Below are 22,541 nucleotides of genomic sequence, written 5' to 3'. Positions count from 1 at the left end.
CTTTGAAATTGTTTATTTACTCATTCAGTGCTGAAGCAACCAGTTATCTGGCATGCCATCAATCCCTACTCCTTCCTTCACCCCCAAAATATTCTATTTTAATTAACATCGCATTGAAATATTTGGAAAATCTGTGATCCTGAGACCCCATTAGAACTTTCTGGAAAATGCAATCTGAAAGAGCCCCTCTAGTAGAATGCCATATTGTTATGAAGCCCCAGAAAGCAAATGTTCTCCATAGCAAAGTCTAGACGCTAGACTGACAATGGATTTTCATCCAAGAAATCAGGCTTTAATGGGTGCTTTAGGAGGCAGTAGTATTTTCTGAAAAGGTAGAAGGAAAATCCTTCCTCTCCAAATCTAATGGCTATTCTTAGATGTCATCTTACCCCCTCCCCCCTCCCCCCCCACCAAAGAATTGCTACTTACTGGTAAGGTGCTCTCCTTATTGGAAGCACAGAATTTATCATGGCATCATAGAATTTCAGAATTGGGGGCCAGTCATGGACCCTTAATTTAAAGCAGGAATCTTTTATATGATATCCTTAGCAAAAAGACATTTAGACTCCCCAGGAATGTTTCCATTGATGAAAGACTGACTCACTTGCCTTTCAAAGTGTCCCTTTGTTATGAGGATCAAATGAGATAATACTTGTTTATCCTTAGCACCATGCCTGTCACATAATAGGTGCTTAATAGGTGCCTGTTCCCTTCCCCTCCTCCCCCCCACCATTCTTCTTGAGTCCTTTTTCAATCATGTCTGACTCTTTGTGACCCCATTTGGGGTCTTCCTGGCAAAAATCCAAGAGTGGTTTGCCATTACCTTCTCCAGCTCATTTTACAGATGAGAAAAATGAGACAAACAAGGGTTAAGTGATTTGCTCAGGGTCACGCAGCTAGTAAGTGTCTGAGGCCAAATTCAAACTCAGGAAGATGGGTTTTCCTGACTCTAGAGCCTGTGGTCTATCTACTGTGCCTCCTAGCTGCCCATTCTATATACTATGCTTCTTATTAATGCAGCCTATGCTATTAGCAGCTCTCAAGATGGAACTGGAAGAGGCCCTCATTCAACCCCCTTATTTCGTCAAAGAAAGAACTGAGAGCCACAGGTCATCCAGATAGTAACTATATAGCAAGGATTCAAACCTAGATCTTCTGAATCCAATACAATTCTCTTTTCGCTCCACCATGATGACGGTGTCCCTAGTGCTTCCTAGATTTTTATATTCCATGAACCGCTTATAGATTTAAAAATGGAGCAGTAGTCCAAAAGAGTAAGGTCAGAAACGGTGAAGGCAGGACCGTCACTTCCAGATTAGTGGAACTGGGAATAATTCATATATACTAGGGCGGAGGAAGGAAAATGACACAGAAACACAGCAGAAAGAATTTCTTGGGGTAATAGAAACATTGTCAGACTTGAAGACCAGCATCTCAATTCTGCCACAAACTCATTGGATGATCTTGGACACAAATCACTTCACCTGGATATCCTCAGTTTCTTTATCTGTAAAATGAGGGAGTATATTGGCAAGCACCCTGGCACACCCAGGATGGCCTGCTGGCACAGGTTCTTTGATCTGCTTTTCTGAAGGAAAGACAGCTTCAAAGAGGTCAACAATCTTACTTTAATTACAGAGAAGTAGGAAGAAGTGAGTATCCAAGAAAGAATCCAATAGACAGGGCTACAACTGTCTAAACAAAGTCATAGATACCTAATCACCAGACAGGGAGCACCAATGTCTGGGTTCACAAATCCGGTGGGGCTCCTTAACAATGGCTACCCAGAGTCTCATCTGGCCAAATCACAAAGACCTCAGGAGAACATTTTTCCCATGAGTGAGCTCCAAAGCAAAATCTCACCTTAGAATACAGACACACACACACACACACACACACACACACACACACACACACACACACAGTTTTGGCTAATAGGCTCAGAGCCAGAAGGCATCACAACCCTTATGACTCAGTGCCTAGTTAGCTTAGTAAGAAAAGGTGTGAAAGTCTTCTTGCAAGCAAGCCTTCCCCATAAGCAAGCTTCCCCTTAGGCAATTTTCTCCCCCAGTGGCCTCTATGTAACTCAGGATGTACCACAGCTGTGAACTGCATTGGAACTCAAAGCAGCAGGACATCTGTGGTTGAAATACCTGTATACCTTTAGACCTAGGAATAAGGCCCCTGTTCCAAGGGAAAAAGGAAACACATGTGGTCACATAGGCCTATTAACGGACAGGGAAGATCTTATATTCTATTAACCCTACAGGGAGTTGGACTGGGTGATTTTCTCAGACCCATTTCAGTTTTAATACTCTAAGAGTCTAAATTGTATTATTCCCTAGTGCTTTCTTAATCTAGTTGGGATGGATCATGACCTAGATTTATGTTATCATAGATTTAGAACTCTAAGGAACCCTGAAGGTCATCTAGTTCAACACTTTCATTTTATAGATGAGGGAACTGAGGTCCAAAGATTCAGTAACTTATCCCAAGTCACATAGAACATTCATTAAGTCTGTTATAATGGGGATTCTTTTTGTATGTGAATTGTACTAGCTGGCCACTTGGGTTCCTTGGGCTTCTATGATTCATATAGAACTAGTGTGTTCTGAGTTCAGGTCCCATCCTCTTATTACTATGCCACAATGGCACCAGCTCCTCAGCAAGAAATAAGAATATGCAAAAGGTGATGAGAATCCTCTCTTTCTCCCCCCCCCCCCCAAGTCATCCAGCATGTTAGCTAGGGTCTGGGTGTGAATGACTCTACTCTTTTTAGTGATCAGTCCACTCACTTATCAAAATCCAGCCCAACAACACTAAATCTTAGCCTGTTTTTAACTAAGAATTTGTCCTAGTCAGTGGTTACACCATCATTATTGTATAGATAACTGTGGTGATATTTATGTATGTATATATAAATATTTTGAAATATTTTATTATATGAATATTCTGTTTAAATGTATTATATATACACATATACTTGTGTGTATGTATATGTACATACATGCTGTGTGTATATGTATATATGTACATATACACAAGGTTACATATGTACACAAATATATACAAGTATACATATACATATGTACCTGCATGTCCCTGTATCCACGTGTATACACACATATGGACATGTGTACACATTCACACATATACACATGTGTGTGCATAGACACATATCATATCATCCATATCAGTATTCTTCCTTTTCATATCATTATTAGAGGGCAGTTACAATTTACCATGTAATCTATAATAGACAATATCCAGCAGGCAGTATCCTGTTAACTCTTATTAAGCACCTAAATGCTTTCAAACCAGTTGTTCCTTGGAAAGAAAAATATTAACCCTAATTTAGGGAAGTGTGTTCACAGCATCTTTATTATATGTGTCACATGAAAATTTTGCTGCCACAATTTGGAAAAGTCATAAATGGATGAATGTCATGGATGGCTCATCTTCCAGTACTCTTTGTAGCCAGTTAAATAGGGATTTAAATGTGATTTTGTTGTTGTTGTTCTGGACCTACCTCCCAGGGCTGTTGTGAGGCTCAAATGAGATAATGTTTGCAAAGTATTTTGCAAGCTTAAAAGCACCATGTAAATGCTAGCCAATATTGTTATCATAAATAAGGAATACAAAACAGTTTGCAAATGGAAAAGAATTGTGTTATTTAAATGTCAGGAATCATATTGATCTTACTGTTACTGAAGTGGCCTGGACCATCCTTTTCTTAGGTCAAGAGTTCTTGACCTTTTTAAATATCATAGACCCCCTTTGGTAGTCTAGTGAAGTCTATGGATGCTTTTTCAAAATATTGATTTTAAATGCATAATGCATCAAATAGATACGATTACAAAGGCAATAAGTTATATTGAAATCTAATTCTCAGTATGTTATAAGTCCCAAGTTTATGGACCCCCTGAAATCTACTGATAGACCCCCTTAGAGGTTCATGCACTCCAGCTTAAGAACCCCTTCCATTAGTTGAACTCTAAGTCAATGATATTCTTGGCTGACCTCTTGCCACATAATTTAAATATATCAGGCCAGGTAGTCCTGCTGAAATTATACCTTTTTATGGAACATAATAACTGCTGCAGAAAGTCAGCATGGCTTTGTAAAAAGAGAGCTAGCCTCAGAGTCATGTACACTAGTTGGTTCAATTCTCATCTGTCACATATTGAAGATGTTCCTTCCTTCCTTTCTTTCTCTTTCTTTCTGTATAGATATACATATAGAGGTATATAGAAATAGATATACATTTATGTATAAATATATGTATGTGTGTATGAATATATGTGTATATATGCCTACATATGTGAGTCTATATATTTGGCCATGTATGTGTCTATATATGTATATGTCTGTATATTTGGGTGTATGTATATGTGTGTGTATGTATATATATTTGGGCATGTATATGTCTACCTGTGTACATGTCTATACATGTTGATGTATGTATATATGTGTATATTTCTATGTGTTTGGACATGTATTTGTCTATATGTGTACATGTCTATACATGTGGGTGTGTGTTTATGTTCATATAGTCTGTATGTTTGAGCATGTACATGTCTATATGTGTGTACATATGTTTATAATATATGTGCGTGTATATATTATGTGTGTGTGTATATATATATATATAAAGAGAGAGAGAGAGAGAGAGAGAGAGAGAGAGAGAGACAGAGAGAGAGAGAGAGAGGGAGAGAGAGACAGAGAGAGAGAGACAGAGAGAGAGAGAGACAGAGAGAGAGAGACACAGAGAGAGAGAGATACATACATGCATAAGTCTATATGTATATACATGTGACCCTTGGTAAATCATTTAATCTCTGAATGCTCTAAGTAACTCTCCAATATTATATAAGTGGCAAGGGTGGTTTTTTTTTGGATTGATAGAGACCTTTACCAGGAGCTCCCTATACCAAAAAATCACAAACAAGTAAAAAAAAATACAATTCAATAAAATGCCCCCTGGACATTGTTCGTGGCATTTCTCACATAGTAGGACATGCGTCGCACTTCCCTCCCCACATTTCTCATCCAGGCAACAACCTTCTCCTTAGTGCCTACTGCATCATTTCCTCTTTCCAGGTTGGCACCTAATGGGTAGGTCTTGCTATTCTTCAATTTCTCCTTGTTCACTCTCTCTTTTTCTCTGTGTTATTCAACAAGACACAGATCACCAGGGTAATGTTTTTCACGGTCAAGCCAAGTCCTTCTTGAGGAAGGGTTCTCTTCATAATGTCTGTCTCTTGACTTTTTTCATTCCTGCCTCAAGGAAGTTTGAAAGGAACTGTGAAGGTGGGCATGTGTGTATGTGTGTGCATGTGTGTGTGTTTTCAAAAATAGCATTGAAACTATTTTTTTTTGAGTCAGAGAGGACTAGATTACAGCCATCCCCTTGTCCAAGGGTTGTCTTCCCTCCTGCGTCTTAGAAAGCATAGCTGTCTATCCTGTAGTCAGTGACAGTAACTTACCGTGATGTCAAAGAGCTGTGTTGTGTAGCTCCTTCTCTCTGTACCAAGGTAATTGGCCTGTTTTTCTGTTGTTCCTGTTGTCACAGCATATTATTCTTGCCCCCAAGGAGCAGATGTTCTCCCTGTTCATTATAATTACTGCTTTTTTCTGCTCTTGGGTGATACGGATACTTTTTGAAATGATGGCGATCCATCTTTTAATAATGCTATTTATTTACCCAATCAGCAATGTAATACATATTTATGTGTGGAATGCCTTTATCTATCAGATCCTTTAAAAATATGTAAGTGAAACATAAATAATGGGCCCATCTATTATGGAATGTATAGTCTGGTTTTATACAAACAAAGCTTTATGACAATGGGTTGAAAAGTCTCTGCAGCTATGTGCGAGGGCTCAATACACACACACGCACACGCACACACACACACATATACACACACACACATGCGCTCACACACATACTTTTGGAAATATATGAGTTTACATTGACTCTGTTATGTTTCCAGAAATATTCTGGATATCTTTCCATTGTTTGGCTTTCAACTGTGTGGCACTTTATATGTAGGGGCACAACGTTAAAAATTTGGTAAAAAAAAAAATTCAAAAAATATTCATGTTGTATCCCAGTCAAAGATAGCTGGCCCCATTATAAAATATTAATTGTAACAATAACAACAATAGTGACAATTACATAATTATTATAAGAAGAAGCTAAGTTTTAATTTTAACATTCTCTACATTATTTCAGTCATTTTTCAGTTGTGTCTGTTTCTTTGTGACCTCATTTGGTGTTTCCTTATCAAAAATACTGGAGTTCTTCTCCAGCTCATTTTATAGATGAGGAAACTGAGGCAAACAGAGTTAAGTGACTTGCCCAAGGTCACACAGCTAGTACGTATCTGTGGTCAGATTTGAACTCAGAAAGATAAGTCTTCCTGGCTTTAGGTCTTGCACTTACCCTCTGTGCCACCTAGCTACCCCCAAAATTGATAGTATAATAGGGCAAATGGAAGCAAACAGAATTGACATGGAAATTGACTGGCCCATCCCTGGATTTATATTTCTGGTGACCTGTTAATGTACCTTTGCTTTGAGATATTTGATCCTTTTTAAAAAAACCTAACCTCTGTGCTTTTCTCCCTCAGATTGAGGAAGACACATGGCAGAAATACTACTTGGAAGGAGTCTCCAATGAAATGTATACAGAATATCTTTCTAGTGCCTTCGTGGGTCTGTCCTTCCCTACAGTTTGTGAGTAAGTAGAAGTCATCTGTTTGCTCTTTGATTTTCAGGTGAAATGCAAGGTTCATGATTAGCTCAATGTTGCAGAGAACAATCAATTACTCAACCCATTTGTATTAAGCCTCTTCTGTATATAGCTCAGCTCTGAGGTATGCACCACGTGTATGGCGAGATGGAGTTGGAACACAGAGGATGAGACCTGGTTCTTACCCTTTAGATGATGATAATCTAGTTGGATAAATAAAACAACACATGGAACCACACTGAACAATGCAAGACAGGGTATAATTAAGTGCTCAGCTAAGATTTCAATTGCTAGGATTTTCAATTAGTGGACTTGAGTTTGAAAATCAAAACTCCTACGATTATAATCTGTGATGGAAGAGGAAATTTGAACTGGGCTTTAGAGATTGGGTAGGCATTCAACATGGGTAGGTAAAAAAAGGGAGGAAGGAATGAGGAAATGGAATAAGGAAAGGCACAGCTGTAGCTCATTCTTCCTGTGCTAATGTAGCCGATCTGATTGTGGGACAAGGATAGAAGGAGATGTAGATAGATAGCAGTTCTTCTGAAAGATACTAGGGTCTTAGTGGACTTGAATCTCAGTATAAGACAGTAATTTGATTTGGTGGCCAAAAAGCCAAAATTCATAGACCGAATGAAGAGAAACATTATGTTTCCATAGCTAGGGCAAGTAATAGTCTTTTATACTCTGTTCTATTTATTTCATATCTGTAAGGGAGTGATAGGAGCAACATCTTTGAAGGGACATTGAGCATCCAGAAGAGGGATGCTGGAAAGGGAAAGGGGCTTGAGATCATGTCATAATGAGGGTCAGTTAAAGGAAATGGGTATATTTAAAGATGAACAGTTCAGCAAGAACATGAGGTCTGTCTTTATTATTGGAAAGAAGAAGGAATAGATATGTTCCACTTAGCCCCAAAGAGATGTGCTTAATAGTTTAGACGTGGATAGAGCACCAGCCCTGGAGTCAGGAAGATCTAAGTTCAAATCCAGCTTTAGACATTTACTAGCTGTTTGACCTTGGGCAAGTCACTTAGCCTCTGTTTGCCTCATCTGTAAAATGAGGAGAATGATAACAGCCACCTCCCAGGGTTGTTGTGAGGATCAAACAAGATAATTATTATAGAATACTTAGCACCCTGACCGGCACATAGTCAGCACTATGAAAATGTAAGCTGTTACTAGCTATAAGTATTGATTAGCCCCAGAGGAGAGGTTTGCAAACAATGAATGGAACAGAAGTGGCTGAGAGGCAAATTCTGACTTGATGTAAGGGAGAAATAAATCTAGCAAGTAAAACTTTTCAAAAGTAGAATTGAGCTGCCTCATCGTGGAGTCTTTAAACAATGTTTGGGTGACCATTTCTCATGGTTATAGAAAAGATTCTTGGTCATTTGTGGGTTAGACCAGACGGCTTCTACTCTCCATTCTGACTCTGACATACTGTGGCTCTGGGGAATAGGTTTTACTGGAGAAAGGGGCTATACAATATATTAGCTGGGCAGCTAAAATCTCAATGAAAGGAAAGGGGGGACTCTAACGCTATGCTAAAGGAGGCGTGAAGAACGGCAGCCGAAGAAATTGCAGACAAACTTGGCCCTTTCACAGCTCTTTCCCAGGCATGAGGGTGGGTCTTCTGCCTTACGATTCTTTGCAACAACCACAGGTAAGAAGACTCTGAAAAGCTTATCACAATAAACCCTGTTGGCCTTGAGAATCCTGAGAAGCAATTCAAGGATGTAGTGAGATGTGAGAGGAGAAATGAGAGATCCAAGTTCTTCGTCAGAGACTGAGCCCTCAGCAACCAGCCCCACTTCAGCTGCTTCTTGAAATTTCTCTTCCTGACTAGAGAGCCCAAAATTTAAATGCTAAATGGCCTGAGAAAGGAAGTGGGCTGATGATTTAGAAAGAGGCATACTCTTGGGATTGATACTGTATTGCTTCTTAAGTGTGACTCATCTTTTGACAGGTATTTGTCTCCAAGAAACACCAATTAAATGATCAGAGAAAATGGAAATTGGGACCCTCAGTATTTAATTGTTCAAAGTCTCCTGTCAACAATCCATATATAACATACTCTTTTCCAAAACTCCTTTTGGCAGCTTGGCAGCTCCCTTAAAATCTCACCCATCTTGCCCTTAAAATGTTAATATTGTTGTACCTTGCCAAATAGAAGGATTGTATTATATTCTAGAGGCAAGAGAGAGCCACTATTGATCGAGGGTGTGATTTAGGAAGATCATTTTGGCATATGTGAGACAGATGGATTGAAAAGGGGAGATATTTGAGGTAGAGGCATAAATAAGATGTCCAGGTGTGAGGTGAAGAGGAGGTGTATTAGGGTGGTGGCCATGTGAATGGAGAGAAGTAAACAGATAGAGACAGAGAGACAGAGATACAATGATCGAATTGACAAGATTTGGCAACTGATAGTACACGGAGGAGTGATGGAAGAGGAAGCATTAAGAATGACTCTGGGATTTCAAATCTGTGTGACTGCAAGGATGGTGGTTACTTAATAGAATAGGGGAGTTTGGAAAAGGGGAGGTTCAAAGAAGAAAAGAAAAATGAATTCTGTTCAGTATGTGCTGATTGAGATGCTTATGACATCTCTAGTCAGAAATGTTAAATATGCTGTTTTTGATACGGGTCAGGAGCTCAAGGGAAAAATCAAGGCTGAATGGGAATCATCTCCATGGAGAGGTTTAAACTGAGAGAGAGGGCTTAGCACAGAGCCTTGGAGTATTCCTAAAGTAGGGTAATGATGACCCAGCCAAGAAGACTGGGAAAGAGTGAACAGATAAATGGGAAGAGAACCAAGAAAAAGCAGTGGAAAAAATTCCAAAAAAGAGAGAGAATCCAGGAGGAGAGCATGGTCCATACTATCTCTGTAGAGGTCAAAGAAGAATGAGGACTGGGAAAAGACTCTTGGATTTGTCCATTCAGAGCTGATATAAATTTGGAGAGAAAAGTTTTAGTTGAGTGATGAAGTCAAAAGCTAGACTGCAAAAGGTTTAAAGGTGAGTGAGGGGAGAGAAAATAGAGGCAATGGGTGCAGACAGCTCTTTCTAGAAGTTATCTGTCAAAGACAGGAGAGATATATATGTGCCATAGTGACTTGAAAGAATATTTTTGTTGTATTATTTGCTTACTTTAAATCTGGGGGAGATCTGGATTTCTTGGTAGGTATCAGTGAAGGATACATTCTACAGGCAGACATTGAAGATTGGGAAGGGTAATGATAACAGGAGTAATCTGCAAGAGGAGGGAGAAGGGATGGGTTCAGAGGTATAAATATAAGACTTGACCTTGCCTAGGACCAAGGCTCCCTATTTATTGGAAACTAAAATAAGAGAGAATAGGGAATGATGTCAATGGGGTTTCATTTATAGAGGAAGGGATAAGTGGGAGCTCCTTGCAAATTGCCTCTTTTCTCTCAGTAAAACATGAGATAAGGTCCCGTGTGGAGAAGGGTTGTCTTGAGGTGAGAAGAAAACATCTGGACTGACTTTTGTGGAGAATGCATACGATAGAGAATTCAGAAAGAATAAAAGGATTGCCTTCTACTAGTGTGGACCCAGTTGAGAGAAAGAAAAATCAAAACCTAAACTTAGTCCTCAGGTTCACAGAAAGGCAATCCTTTTATTATATCTGAATTATTTCTCTCATCCATTTCCTCCTCAAGCCTTCCTTTGGGGTTTATGAACAAAAAATTGTAAATATAATATAAATCCCACCTTGATAGGATTTAGCCCTTTGAGGGGGAGATACAGCTTAGGAGTTCTACCAAGATAATATTGCCAAACACTCAATCATGTGACTTCTCACATGCTGCTTCTCTGTGTAGCAGAACAGTACAATCGTTGGTGCTTAGGGTCCAAGGAAAGATTGGCTCATAAGCAGAAGCAATTCCATGGAAGAGAAAAATGCTGCCTTATTCTCCACCATTCGAACCCCAGTATTGGAGAGTTTAGCATTTGTTCCTTATGGTTTCTGGGAAAGCCAAAGGGGGAAAAATTACCCTGATGTGACTGAGAATGTATTCAACTTAGGACTATTATTCCTTTAACACAATGATACAGCTGAGGTAGAAATAATCAATAAAGAAAGGACATTTAATGAGATTTAGGAACATCCCAAAACATTGAAGCTCTCCTCAAGCATTTGATTATCTGGAGGCTTAATTATCTGTGTTTTCTAGTTTAAATTAAAGAAAAGCTATAACTCAAAGTTACCAACAGTTTAATGATAACGCTCTTCAATTCAGGTTAATTAAAGCGCAGCTGTAATTAGAGTGCAGCATTGTATATCACTGGGCTAGCACATAAGTATTTTCATTACAGTAAGAATTGGCTGTTCAATTTCCAGATGACATAAAGGACAGCAAAATATATTTTAAGCTGGAGGAAGAAGAAGGAAAACGAATTGGGGAATATGCTGAGTGTAATAAAGTATAGATGAAATATACAGATTTTCAGAGCAGTTTCCGTAATTATGTGCTACACTAAAGCTATATGCAGCCAATAACATCTTAAAGCATTGGGAGTGACTATAATTTGCTATTCCATTGGGCTGGTGGAATGCCTCCTTTCAAGAGTGGGTTCACAGCACGTAAAAGCTGTGAGTGCTTCCCTAAAGCCTATGATATCCTTGCAATGGAGCTGGTGATGGCCAGGTTCCAAGATGCTAAAGGTTATAGGATAAATGGGGGAGTATCAAGGTGGCTGGAGGAAGAAGGATAAAAAGTGGGCTACCACTGAGCCCCAGAAGGACAGGTTGACTCTAAAGAGAGAACCCCATCTCTGTCAGGATGGAGAGTCATCACAGCAGCTAAGTTCCGTGCTCCTCCCTAGGTAATCCAGTAAGCTAGATGGATTCCTAGAAGGTGCTCCTCTGATGTACAACCTAGTGACCATGTTGCCATCTGCTACTTCCATTTGTAATCCATTTATTCAAATGTTTCTTCCCATTTTTCTGACTGGAGACAAATCACAGAATCATAGCTTTAAGAGTTGGGAGAGGGCCCAAAAGATCGTTTGGTGTTAATGCTGTCCTCCCGGCAAGTAAGGTATTTTTACTTCCATTTTACAGATTAGCTGAGTCTCAGAGAGATTAACAAACTTTTCCCAGGTCAAATATCTACTTACCTACATCTCAACCTATTCTGTGTTCCTCAAAAACCAATTTTTTGTTCTCACCTTGACCTGCCATCTTTCCACTCCACTGTATCTTGCCAGACCATCACCTCTAGTCTGGCTATAATCTCTTTCCTTCCTGATTTCAACCCCCTATGAAGCACTTCAGCTGTGTTCTCTCCTTGCTCTTGATTCCATTGCTCTGGGACTATTGCTGTTTATATCTTTCCAAACCTCATCTTTGCTTTTCTCCCTCTGTCTACCTTCCCTTCTCTACTCATGTACTGCTGAATGGAACTAGAGGAAGTCTCACAATTGTGCTAATTTGATTCACTACAAATTTGTTATCTCATCTCAACTGGGTCCTTACCACTAATAGTCATTCCTTTTACTCCTCCCTAATTAATTCTCCTATCCTGCTCCCCACAGTAGTCATTTCAAATCTCTCCACAGGGCTCCAACAAGCACCTCTTTCCCCCAACTTCTCAGCTGAGGCTTACACCTTATACTTTACTGAAAAAAAATAAGGCTCTTTGTCAAGAATTCCCTCTTCTTCCCTCCTCCCTATCTGACATCAACAACCTCATCTCACGTCTCAACCTTATTTTGCATTATTTTTATCTTTATTCCAGTTTCTAATGAAAAAGTGGCCCTTCTCCTTGATAAAGTCAACCCCAGGACTTGCACTTGGATCTCACCCACTCCTGTTTTACCCAGGAGATAGGTGCCTACATTATTCCCTCTTCCTTTCCGATCTTCATTCTCTCTCTTTTGGTTCTTTCTCTGCTGCCTAAAAGTATGTCCTTATCTCCCTCACTCTTGAAAAATCCTTGCTAGATCCTGCTATCCCTGCTGACTATCATCCTGTATCTCTCCTCCTTTTCCAGCCAAAATCTTTGAAAAAGTCATCTGTATTTCATGCAATCACATGATCTCCTCAACTCCCTACCATCAGGATTCTGACTTTATCACTCAACTGAAAATATTCTCTCCGAAGTTACCAACAATCTCAAATGGCCAAATTGAATGATTTCTTCTCGGTCCTTATCCTCTTTGACTTCTCTGTAGCATCTGACCCTATTGACCAAACTCTCCCCTCTGTCCCCTACTAGTTCTCTTCCTACTTTCTGACCACTTAGTCTGCTTTGTTGAGTCATCTTTGAGGTATATTCTCATATGCCCAACGTATTCCCTAAGTCTGGCAATACCCCAAAGTTCTATCCTGTACTCTTTTCTCCTTACACTTTGTCATTTGCTGTATCATCAGCTCCCAAGTAATCAATTGTCTTCCATACGCAGATGACTGTCAGATCTGTATCTCCAACCCTTCCCTCTCTCCTGAGCTCCAGTCCCACTTCCTGAATTTTGCCTAGTTAACATTCATTTGGATATCTCTGAAGCATCTCAAACTCAACACGTTCAAATAGAACCATTTATCTCCTCTCCAAAGTCACCTCTCCATTCAACTTCCATAATACTGCCAAGAGCACCACCATTAACTATTTAGCCAGTATCATAACCTTGGTGTCATCCTCTACTCCTCATTCTCACATATCCAATCAATTACTATGTTGTCATTTCTATCTCTACAATACTGCTGACTCTCTAATCACACAGCCACCACAAATGTAAACTCCTCTGTCACTTAAAGCTCTTCTCAACTTGATCCCTTCCTACCTTTTCAGTCTTTTTATATGTTACTCTCCTCCTAGACCTCTGCAGTCTAGCTAAACTGGCTTCATTACTATTCTGCACCTGTGGCACTCCATCTCCCAACTCCATGACATTGTACTGGCTGTCCCCCATGCTTGCGCTTCCCTTCCTCTTTACCTCTACCTCTCAAAATCCCTGGTTTCCTTCAAATACCAACTTCTAAGTGAAAACTTTCCTGATCCCCTTGGCTACTAATTCTCTCTCTTCCATTACCACCTTGTATTGATTTTGCTTCTATGAGATAGATACGTTATGTATACATGTTGTGTCACCATTAGGATAAAAGGTCTCTGAGGGTAGGGACTGTATTATTTTGCAGTTGTATACCGTAGCACTTTGCATTGTTTCTTTTATGTAGTAATAGCTTAATAAATGCTTATTTTTTGATTGATTGACTTACTAGTAGAAAAGTGAAAACTAAAATCTTGGTCCCCTGACTCTACTTCTCTTTTTACCCTGGCATGCTGCCCTTGGCCACAGTTCTCTTCACACACAGTAGGTCTGTAAAACAGGTAGGGCAAGGAACTAGGTATAATCAAATAACATTGGAAGTAATTCAGAATATTCTTACAGTGTGCTGACTCTAACTGACATGCAGTCTATGTGTATCATAAACAACTCAGTCATCAGTAAGTCTCTTACTGCTCCTACTACCTCCTACAGGAAGATAGGAGGATCATTTATTCTTTTTAAAAAAATTAGTTATTTTTAGTTTTCAACATTCATTTCCACATTTCTCTCCCTTCCTCTCACCCAAGATGGCATGCATTCTGATTAACCTTTTCCCCAGTCTGCCCTCCTTCTATCACTCCCCTTATCCCCTTCCCCCCTACTTTCTTATAGGGCCAGATAGATTTCTATACCCCATTGCCTGCATATCTTATGGAGGATCATTTATTCTATATAATCAAATCTAAAAGGAGATAGGAAAAAGAGTAGAATAAATTTCTTTAAATCTCATTACCTAATTTTCATTAAATCTCTCTTTTTTGTTTGTTTGCTTTGTTTTATTTTTATTGTTCTATGGGTTATCTCAGGAACTCAACTCAAAAAACAATTATTAAAAAAACTGAGTGTTTCCAAGGTGTGGAGCTAGATGCTGGGTATTCAAAGACAAAGATGAAATAGTCCTCGCCCTCAAGGAGCTTATATCTCTGCAGGACAACTTAGCATGTATTTACATGTTTTGGAGGTTTCTACTCAAAATCAATAAATGCAAAGTATATAGAAATGAATACAAATCAATTTCAAGGGAGTGAAAGGCCAAGTGCTATAATTAATAGAGGCATCAGAAAAACCTGGTCCGAGTCTCGTCTCTAGAACATAAGTGACTGTGTGACAAGGGGCAGGTCACTTAATCTCTCATTGCCCCAGGTAATTCTCGAAGAGTATAAATTGTACAATAGTTGTCCACCTGCATTGGTAGAGGGAATTTCTTCAGTAGGAATTTCCTACATCAATGAAACCATAGGTGCAGACCTGTCCTAAAAAAAAAAAAAAGTAAAGAATTCTCTTAATGAAGCTATGTAGGTGAGAGAGGTTTTGGATACCTGAATTGTGTTTAAGTAGAAGCTAGGAATTATCTTGATAATGGAATTGGAGGGTAGATATGGGGAACCAGTGGTGTGAAGGCACAATGTGGTGTCAAAGGAGGGAATATCTGACAAGCCAGTTTTACTGGAATAGATGCTCTGAAATGGAGTAAAATTGGTCACATATATCAAGATCAAAGGCAAAAAGAAAGGTCACAAATAGACCAAAATATTCATAGCAACCCCTTCTGGTAACAAAAAAACCTGAAACCAGAGTGGCAAATTGTAGCATATGAATGTGATAGAATGTTATAGTTCTATAAACAATTGAAAAATAGGAAGAATTCAGAGAAACCTGGGATGACTTGTGTGATCTGATGCAAAGTAACATAAGCAACAAATAAGGTATGGCGTGGGGAATGTACACAATGACTGCAAGAAAGTAAATAAAAAGAATGCTGAAATGAAGCCAGGTACATGTAATTGAAATGACCTATCTTGATTCAGGAAGAGGAGATTTGGGAAATGCCTTTCTTTCCTTTCCTTGGAAAAATGGAAGACTATGAATATAGAACATTGCATAGGCAACTAGGTGTCTTTGCTGTGATAGCTAATTTGGCTTAAGTACATTTCTTTGATGCAAAAGAAAGATCGGAATTGTGAGATCAGAGAGAGGAGATGGACATAAGTAATGTTGTTTGGGTAGAATCATTGAGACTAGAAAAGAAAGAATCATTCTCTTTTTTCCTCAGTTTAGTTTAATCAAACAAGTGTCCATTAAGCACCAACTAAGCATGGAAATTTCATGTTTAGAATATTGCCAAGGAAATCATTTTGTTCAGAGGTAACTAAGAGATGGCTTCCCTATTGCCAGAAAAAATGGGTGACTTGATGTGTGTGAGTGTGTGAGTGTGTGTGTGTGTGTATGTGTGTTATAATTGCACTCTTGTTGAAAGCTGCCTCTTTGGAATGTAGCTATTGTTATTGGAATGGCAACCACCAAGGTCCTCAGAGTGAATGAGTCAGAGCTCCCTCTTACCACTTCCACCTGACTAGGAAGAATCAATTACTCATTCATTATTCAATTAAACAACCAATTAAACAATTATGGAGTATTGATCACAGGTATAACCTTGTGCTAGGTACTAAAAGGGAGATAAAACAGTATGTTACAGGAAGTCGTGTTGCAAAGTGTTGCCCTAGACAGTGCTATTCATAGCATCCTAGCCAATGCAGTATTTCCAAACCCCATCATGATGTTTTTGGCTGACCGGCATCTATAACACTGTTTCTGTGACAAAGTGCCCCTGTAATACCATATTTTAGGAAAATAATCAGCAAAGATCATTATTCGGGAGATAGCTTTACCCATTGCCTATCCTCTGGGATGTTACTGTTTCCTTGGAGATGATTGTCAGCATGGAGTAGTCAAAAAAAAAGGTGGAATTGGAGTTGAGGTCTCAGTTTGATGACTGGCTTAGACACTCCTCAGCTGTATAACTGTGGTCAATTCTGACCCTCATGTTCCTCACATATAAAATTGGGACAGTAAAATGCCTTACATAGTTACAAGGATAACGCTTTGCAAATCTTAAAACTATGTAGAAACTTGACCTGTTGTTGTTGTCATCATCAATGCCATCTTATCTCATTCGTCTCATCTTTTTTGAGGGTATTTAGATAGAAATCACTATAATTCCCTTTTATTTAATGTTTTGCAGACTATTGCACAACTGGCTAAAATACCCTTTTTTATAATTGGATCGCAGTATTGGGATATAAGCTCTTCTTATACTCTTATTATTACACATGAAATTATAATTAACAGTACAAGGTAGTAAACAGTAAGTGGTACAGGAGGAGTGATGGCTTCATTCACTAATCTCCTTGATGGTGATTTGCCTCAGACCTAACCCGAGCTTTGCAGTTCGGGGACCGGCAGGTCCCATTGGCTTTGGAGGTGGCCTGTGAGTCTGTGTGGTATAACTCAAAGGCACCTGGCCTGTGGGTTATAAAAGAATCAGCTGTTAGTCACACACCAGGATTCCATCTGTTCATGTCGTCCTTCCCACGGCACACCCAGCTCAGCAGCCAGGCTTTGGGGGATATCGTTCATAAAACCTGAGCATATGTGGCTCGTCACAGGAAGGTCAGAGAATGAAGATCACTACTGAAGGATTGCTTTACTGAATAATTAGATAGAAGCCTCTATGTTGACGATCATACAAACTGTAAGAAGGAAATGTGTTTTGAATAATTAGAAAAAGCCTCTATATTGACCATAATACAAACAATAAGAAGGAAAGGTGCTACTCATCTTTGCAAGGTGCATTTTAACTTTCGCACCAGCTAGGTCACCACTGAACTCATTTTTTCAATCGAAAACATTTTTTAGTACTTACTCAAAGTCAGTTTCTAGTGCCTTCCCCAACTAAATTATGTTGTTTTTTGTATTTATTTTGCATATATTTATATGTGTTACATGTTATTTTCCCAATAGAATGCAAGCTTTTTGAGGGCAGGACCCTATTTTTGTTTTTGTATCCATAGCACTTAGCATGTGACTTAGCTAAGTTGTACAGTGCATAGAGTACCAGGCCTGAAGTCAGGAAGACTCAACTTTCTGAGTTCAAATCTGGCCTCAGAAACTTACTAGCTGTGTAATCCTAGGCAAGTCACTTAATCCTGTTTGCCTCAGTTTCCTCATCTGTTAAATGAGCTGGAGAAGGAAATGGCAAACCACTCCAGAATCTCTGCCAAGAAGACCCCAAATGGGGTCACAAAGAGTCAGACACAACTGAAACAACTGAGCAACATCAAATAACCTATACTAGGCACTTAATAAATGCATGTTTGTTGAAGGAAAAAGATGTATCAAATACTTAAGATATGCAGTGTGATATATTAGGTGCTGAAAGAGAAACAAAGATAAGACATGATCCCTTCCTATGATGTACAAGACTCCATGCTTACCTTTAGAGCATACAGACAAAAACATAGGTGGTGTGGGGCGGGGTGGGGGGGCAGATCTCTCCCTCTCTCCCTCTCTCTCTCTCTCTCTCTCTCTCTCTCTCTCTCTCTCCCTCCGTATATGTGTGTGTGTGTGTGTGTGTGTGTGTGTGTGTATACACACATATATATATACACACATATATGTTTGGATATATAATGTACTCAATCTATAGCATATTTGAAGATCCCAGATATAGAACCATGGAAAGACAGTAATGCACCATTCTGTAGCTCTTATTGTGGGATACACTATGATATAAAGAGTAGAACTTCAAACTCAGAGTCAGGAAAACCAGAATTCACATCTTGCCTCTGACACTAACTAGCTATGGAACCATGAGCAAGCCATTCAACTTGTCTGAGTCTCGGTTTCTTCATTTGTTAAAGGGGCTAATAATATTTATAGTTTCTTTCTTGAGAGGCAGTGTGGTGTAGTAGTGAGAGGAAACCTGGATTCAAGTACTGATTTAGAAACATTAGCTGTGTGTGTGTGTGTGTGTGTGTGTGTGTGTGTGTGTGTGAGAGAGAGAGAGAGAGAGAGAGAGAGAGAGAGAAGAGGTGGGAAGGGGAGGAGAGGGAAGGAGAGGGGAGAAACAGACCCTGAGTAAGTCACTTAAAATCTGTCAACTTCAGTTTCCTCACTTATAAAGCATCTACCTTCCAGAGGTATTTTGGAAATCAAGTGAGATAATCTGTGGAAAGTGTTTTGCAAACCTTTAGGGTCTGCATAAATACAAGGTTCAAGAACTAGCAATGTGACCAAGAGCAAGTCTTTGAACATCTCTCAGCCCTCAGGCAAACTGCTAAAGCCACAATTTATACATGGCTATTAGCTTTGGTGGAGGGAATGGATTCCATGAATGCAACTTTGGACAGCTCCCTGATCCTCCATCCCCTGGAGGCGGGGAGGGAGAGACAGAGAGAGAGAGAGAGAGAGAGAGAGAGAGAGAGAGAGAGAGAGAGAGAGAGAGAGAGACAAAGAGAGAGACAGAGACAGAGAGAGACACAGACAGAGACAGAGAGAGACAGAGACAGAGACAGAGAAACAGAGAGGGACAGAAAGACTGAGACAGAGAGATAAAGACACAGAGAGAGAGATAAGGTACCTACTTCATTGCACTGTTGTGAGGCTCAAATGAGATAATGTATGTAAAGTGCTTGGCAAACCTTAAAGTGCTATATAAATGTCTACTATTGTTTATATCTTTTTATCTTTCCCATTGGCTAGCACCATACTTTGCAAAGAGTAGGCACCTAATAAATGTTCATTGAATTTAATTGCATTTGTTGAATTCACAACAGTAGATCATAAGTGCCAAATTAATGGTACATACAATAATAATTCCTATGAAATCCTTTAAATTCAGCAGAGGGAGAGATCCCTCTAGGCTAGCATTGTAACAGAAAGCTTCATAGATTGTGAGGGAGAGAGGGTGGAAAGGACCAGAGAGGAAGGGAGAGGGCATTCCAGGAGGGGGCTTGGTGTGATCCAAGAAATACCCCCTAAGGATGGATTCTTGCCCTGGAAAGGGCATGATCCCTGTGAATGAGTAAATTGATTTCTTTCTCCCTATAGAAACAAGCTCATCGCATCACAATAAGATATTTTTAAAAGTAGGCTATTATTTTTATCTTTAGTAACAAGTGTGAAGAATCTGCCAGCTGTGGGGAGAGAAGTGAGGGCAGATGGGAAAGGGAAAGAGGAGAGGGGAAGGAGGAAACCCCAAGTTCAGCAGTTGGGCTGCTGCAGGAACATCATGTTCCAGGTACCAAATCTCACAGAGAGCATATTAGTCAGTCATTCATCACCTGCAAAATATAAAAGCTTAATTGTATTAGGTTTTACAGCTCAGAGGGGATTAGGACAAAAGATGTGTTTAAAATATGGTGTCTGTCTCTGTCCCTCTGCAGCTGATAGGGTAGTTAAAATTCTAATTGGATGTAGAATAGCTGGGGCCTGGGTAACTGGGAGCGCATTTCAGCCACTGATGTGCTAAAGGACAGAATTTTCTATATGAATGAAGGTGCAACAGACACACTCACTCACATACACACACACACAGAAAGACAGACAGAGAGAGAGAGAGAGAGAGAGAGAGACAGAGACAGAGAGACAGAGAGAGACAGGGAGAGAGACAGAGACAGAGACAGAGAGAGACAGAGAGGAAGACAGAGAGAGATGGACAGACAGACAGAGAAACAGAGACAGACACAGAGACAGAGACAGAGAGAGGCAGAGACAGACAGAGAGACAAAGACAGAGAGAGAGAGAGAGAGAGAGAGAGAGATATCTTTTTTTGCTATTTAATTTACTAGGCATAGAAGAGAGACCTAAGATTTTGTCTCCTCATTCCTCCCAAATTCAATAAACAAGGAGAAATTGGAGGTTTTTTTCTAAAAACTCTTGCCTGGGTGCAAGATAGAATTATTGATATCCTCGTTAGAAATGTTGAGAGGCAGCAGGGCATAGTGACCAAAGGGCTGTCTCTAAAGCCGGGAAGATCTGTGTTCAGGACCTAGCTCTGACATATGTCACCCGTGTGACCCTGGGCAAGTTGCATAGCAGGTGTCTGACCATGAAGGTATTGACCTATTTGGAGTTCTTGGGAATAGTCTTGAGGGTTAGTACATTAACAGGTATTTATTAAGAGCCTACTATGTGCTAGGCATGGCATTACGTACTGGGGATAGAAACACAAAGACAGAGAATTCCTACGCACAAGGAACTCATATCCTAGTCGGGGAAACAAGTACATAAATGTAGATATGTACTTGTGGTATATACATATGCATATGTATATGTACACACATATGTACATGCACATATATACACAAACATACATATATGTACATGTGTATGTATACGTATATACAAGTATAATAAAATAAATAAAAATTTTTACAAACTTACCAAATACTTAAATTTGACACAGTTTTGGAGGGATCAGCAAAGATTTCATGTAGAAAGTGGTCTTTGAACTAAGTCTTGAAGTAGAAGAGGTAGAGGTGAGTAGGGAGTACAATCCAGGTAAATGGGATGGCCCAGAGAGACCTCTGAGATGGGAGATGGAGTGCCGCTGGTGAGGGATGGGAAGAGGTCAATTTGGCTGGATCAAAGAACTTGCAGACGGCTGGAAAGATAGGTTGAGGCCAGGTTGTGGAGGGCTTTAAAAGCTAATCCTAACTAATGTTTATGTTGTGCCTTAGAGTTTGCAAAGTGTTTTACCCGTATTACATCATTAGATCATATGACACCTAAATATGTAACATCATAACTTGATATTTAGATGGATCTATGAGCTTAGGGGCAGCTAGGTGGCATGGTGGATAGAGCCCTGGGCATATAATCAGGAAGATTCCTCAGTTCAAATATGGCCTCACTTACTAGCTGTGTGACCCTGGGTAAGTCACTTAACCCTGTTTGCCTCAGTTTCCTCATCTGTAAATTGAGCTGGAGAAGGAAATGGCAAACCACTCCGGTATCTTTGCTAAGAAAGCCCCAAATGGGATCAGGGAGTGTTGGACACAGCTAAAAAATGACTTAAAAACAACATGAGCTTATCCTTGTGTATACTGTTTCAAATGGGACTGCTGTAATTGAATCAGTACTTCTCATCCTGTGTGCTTGTTGCTCATATCTTTTCATAAATTCTCCATAGATACTCTATCTAACACTCTAGAATTCCTCTGGTTGTTTTAATGGCTCCTGTAGGTGTTACCCATATTATTGAGATCATCCCTCTGTTGAAGTATCAAAATGGTTAACCTATTGGGTACAGTACTCACAGTCATTAATCATCTGTTGTCCCTGGTCCTTGCTACTTTTTTAATCTTACAACTTCTTAATTATATCTTTTGTGTCTCTTTTCACACATAAGTCATTATTGATAATAAGCGATAGCCTACTTGTATATATCCGTCATACATCCTTCAGTTGCTCAATGGATCCCTTGAAATCTGTATTTTTCTGAAATGAGAGGATTCAATAATTGGTAGTAACCTCTTATCTCAAAGATACACCTTATTGGAGGAGGGTCTTTAGGGCCGTTGTTCTTCCCAGGCAAATAAAGACAATAGGATCTTCTATTCTTTACATGTCTTGTTCAGTTGTATAAAAGAGAAGATTTAATATCATGAAAAGTGCTGTTTCCTTTGCATGTGTTCATCAAAGATATATTCTATCCACAAATACCCTGTCCTAATAAATGTTCTAGAGATGAGATATATGGATCAGGAATTGCTAATGGTTTTCTAGTCACTTTTGTTTATTAGTAATATCATCTGTAATCTTTTCCATTCATTTAGAATCTTCCCCACTTTGAGAATCTTGAACCATGGTCACTCAGTGACTAAAATTAGATCTCCAGCACATATTCCTTCTACTGCATTTTGT

At 39.5% G+C, this 22,541-nt stretch overlaps 1 protein-coding gene across 6 annotated transcripts in view; it reads left to right on the top strand.

Moving 5' to 3' along the window:
- KCNMA1 (potassium calcium-activated channel subfamily M alpha 1) overlaps window positions 1–22,541 on the top strand; it is a 901,346-nt gene that overhangs the window by 703,242 nt on the left and 175,563 nt on the right. For all 6 annotated transcript variants that reach the window (XM_036736100.1, XM_036736099.1, XM_036736098.1 and 3 more), the window contains exon 15: window positions 6,636–6,745. In XM_036736100.1, coding sequence (XP_036591995.1) covers window positions 6,636–6,745 — 110 coding nt within the window. The remainder of the gene's footprint in view (window positions 1–6,635; window positions 6,746–22,541) is intronic.

Source organism: Trichosurus vulpecula, chromosome 8 (assembly GCF_011100635.1).
Source record: "Trichosurus vulpecula isolate mTriVul1 chromosome 8, mTriVul1.pri, whole genome shotgun sequence".
Taxonomy (NCBI): Eukaryota; Metazoa; Chordata; class Mammalia; order Diprotodontia; family Phalangeridae; genus Trichosurus; species Trichosurus vulpecula.
This window is presented reverse-complemented; position numbering and strand designations above follow the sequence as displayed.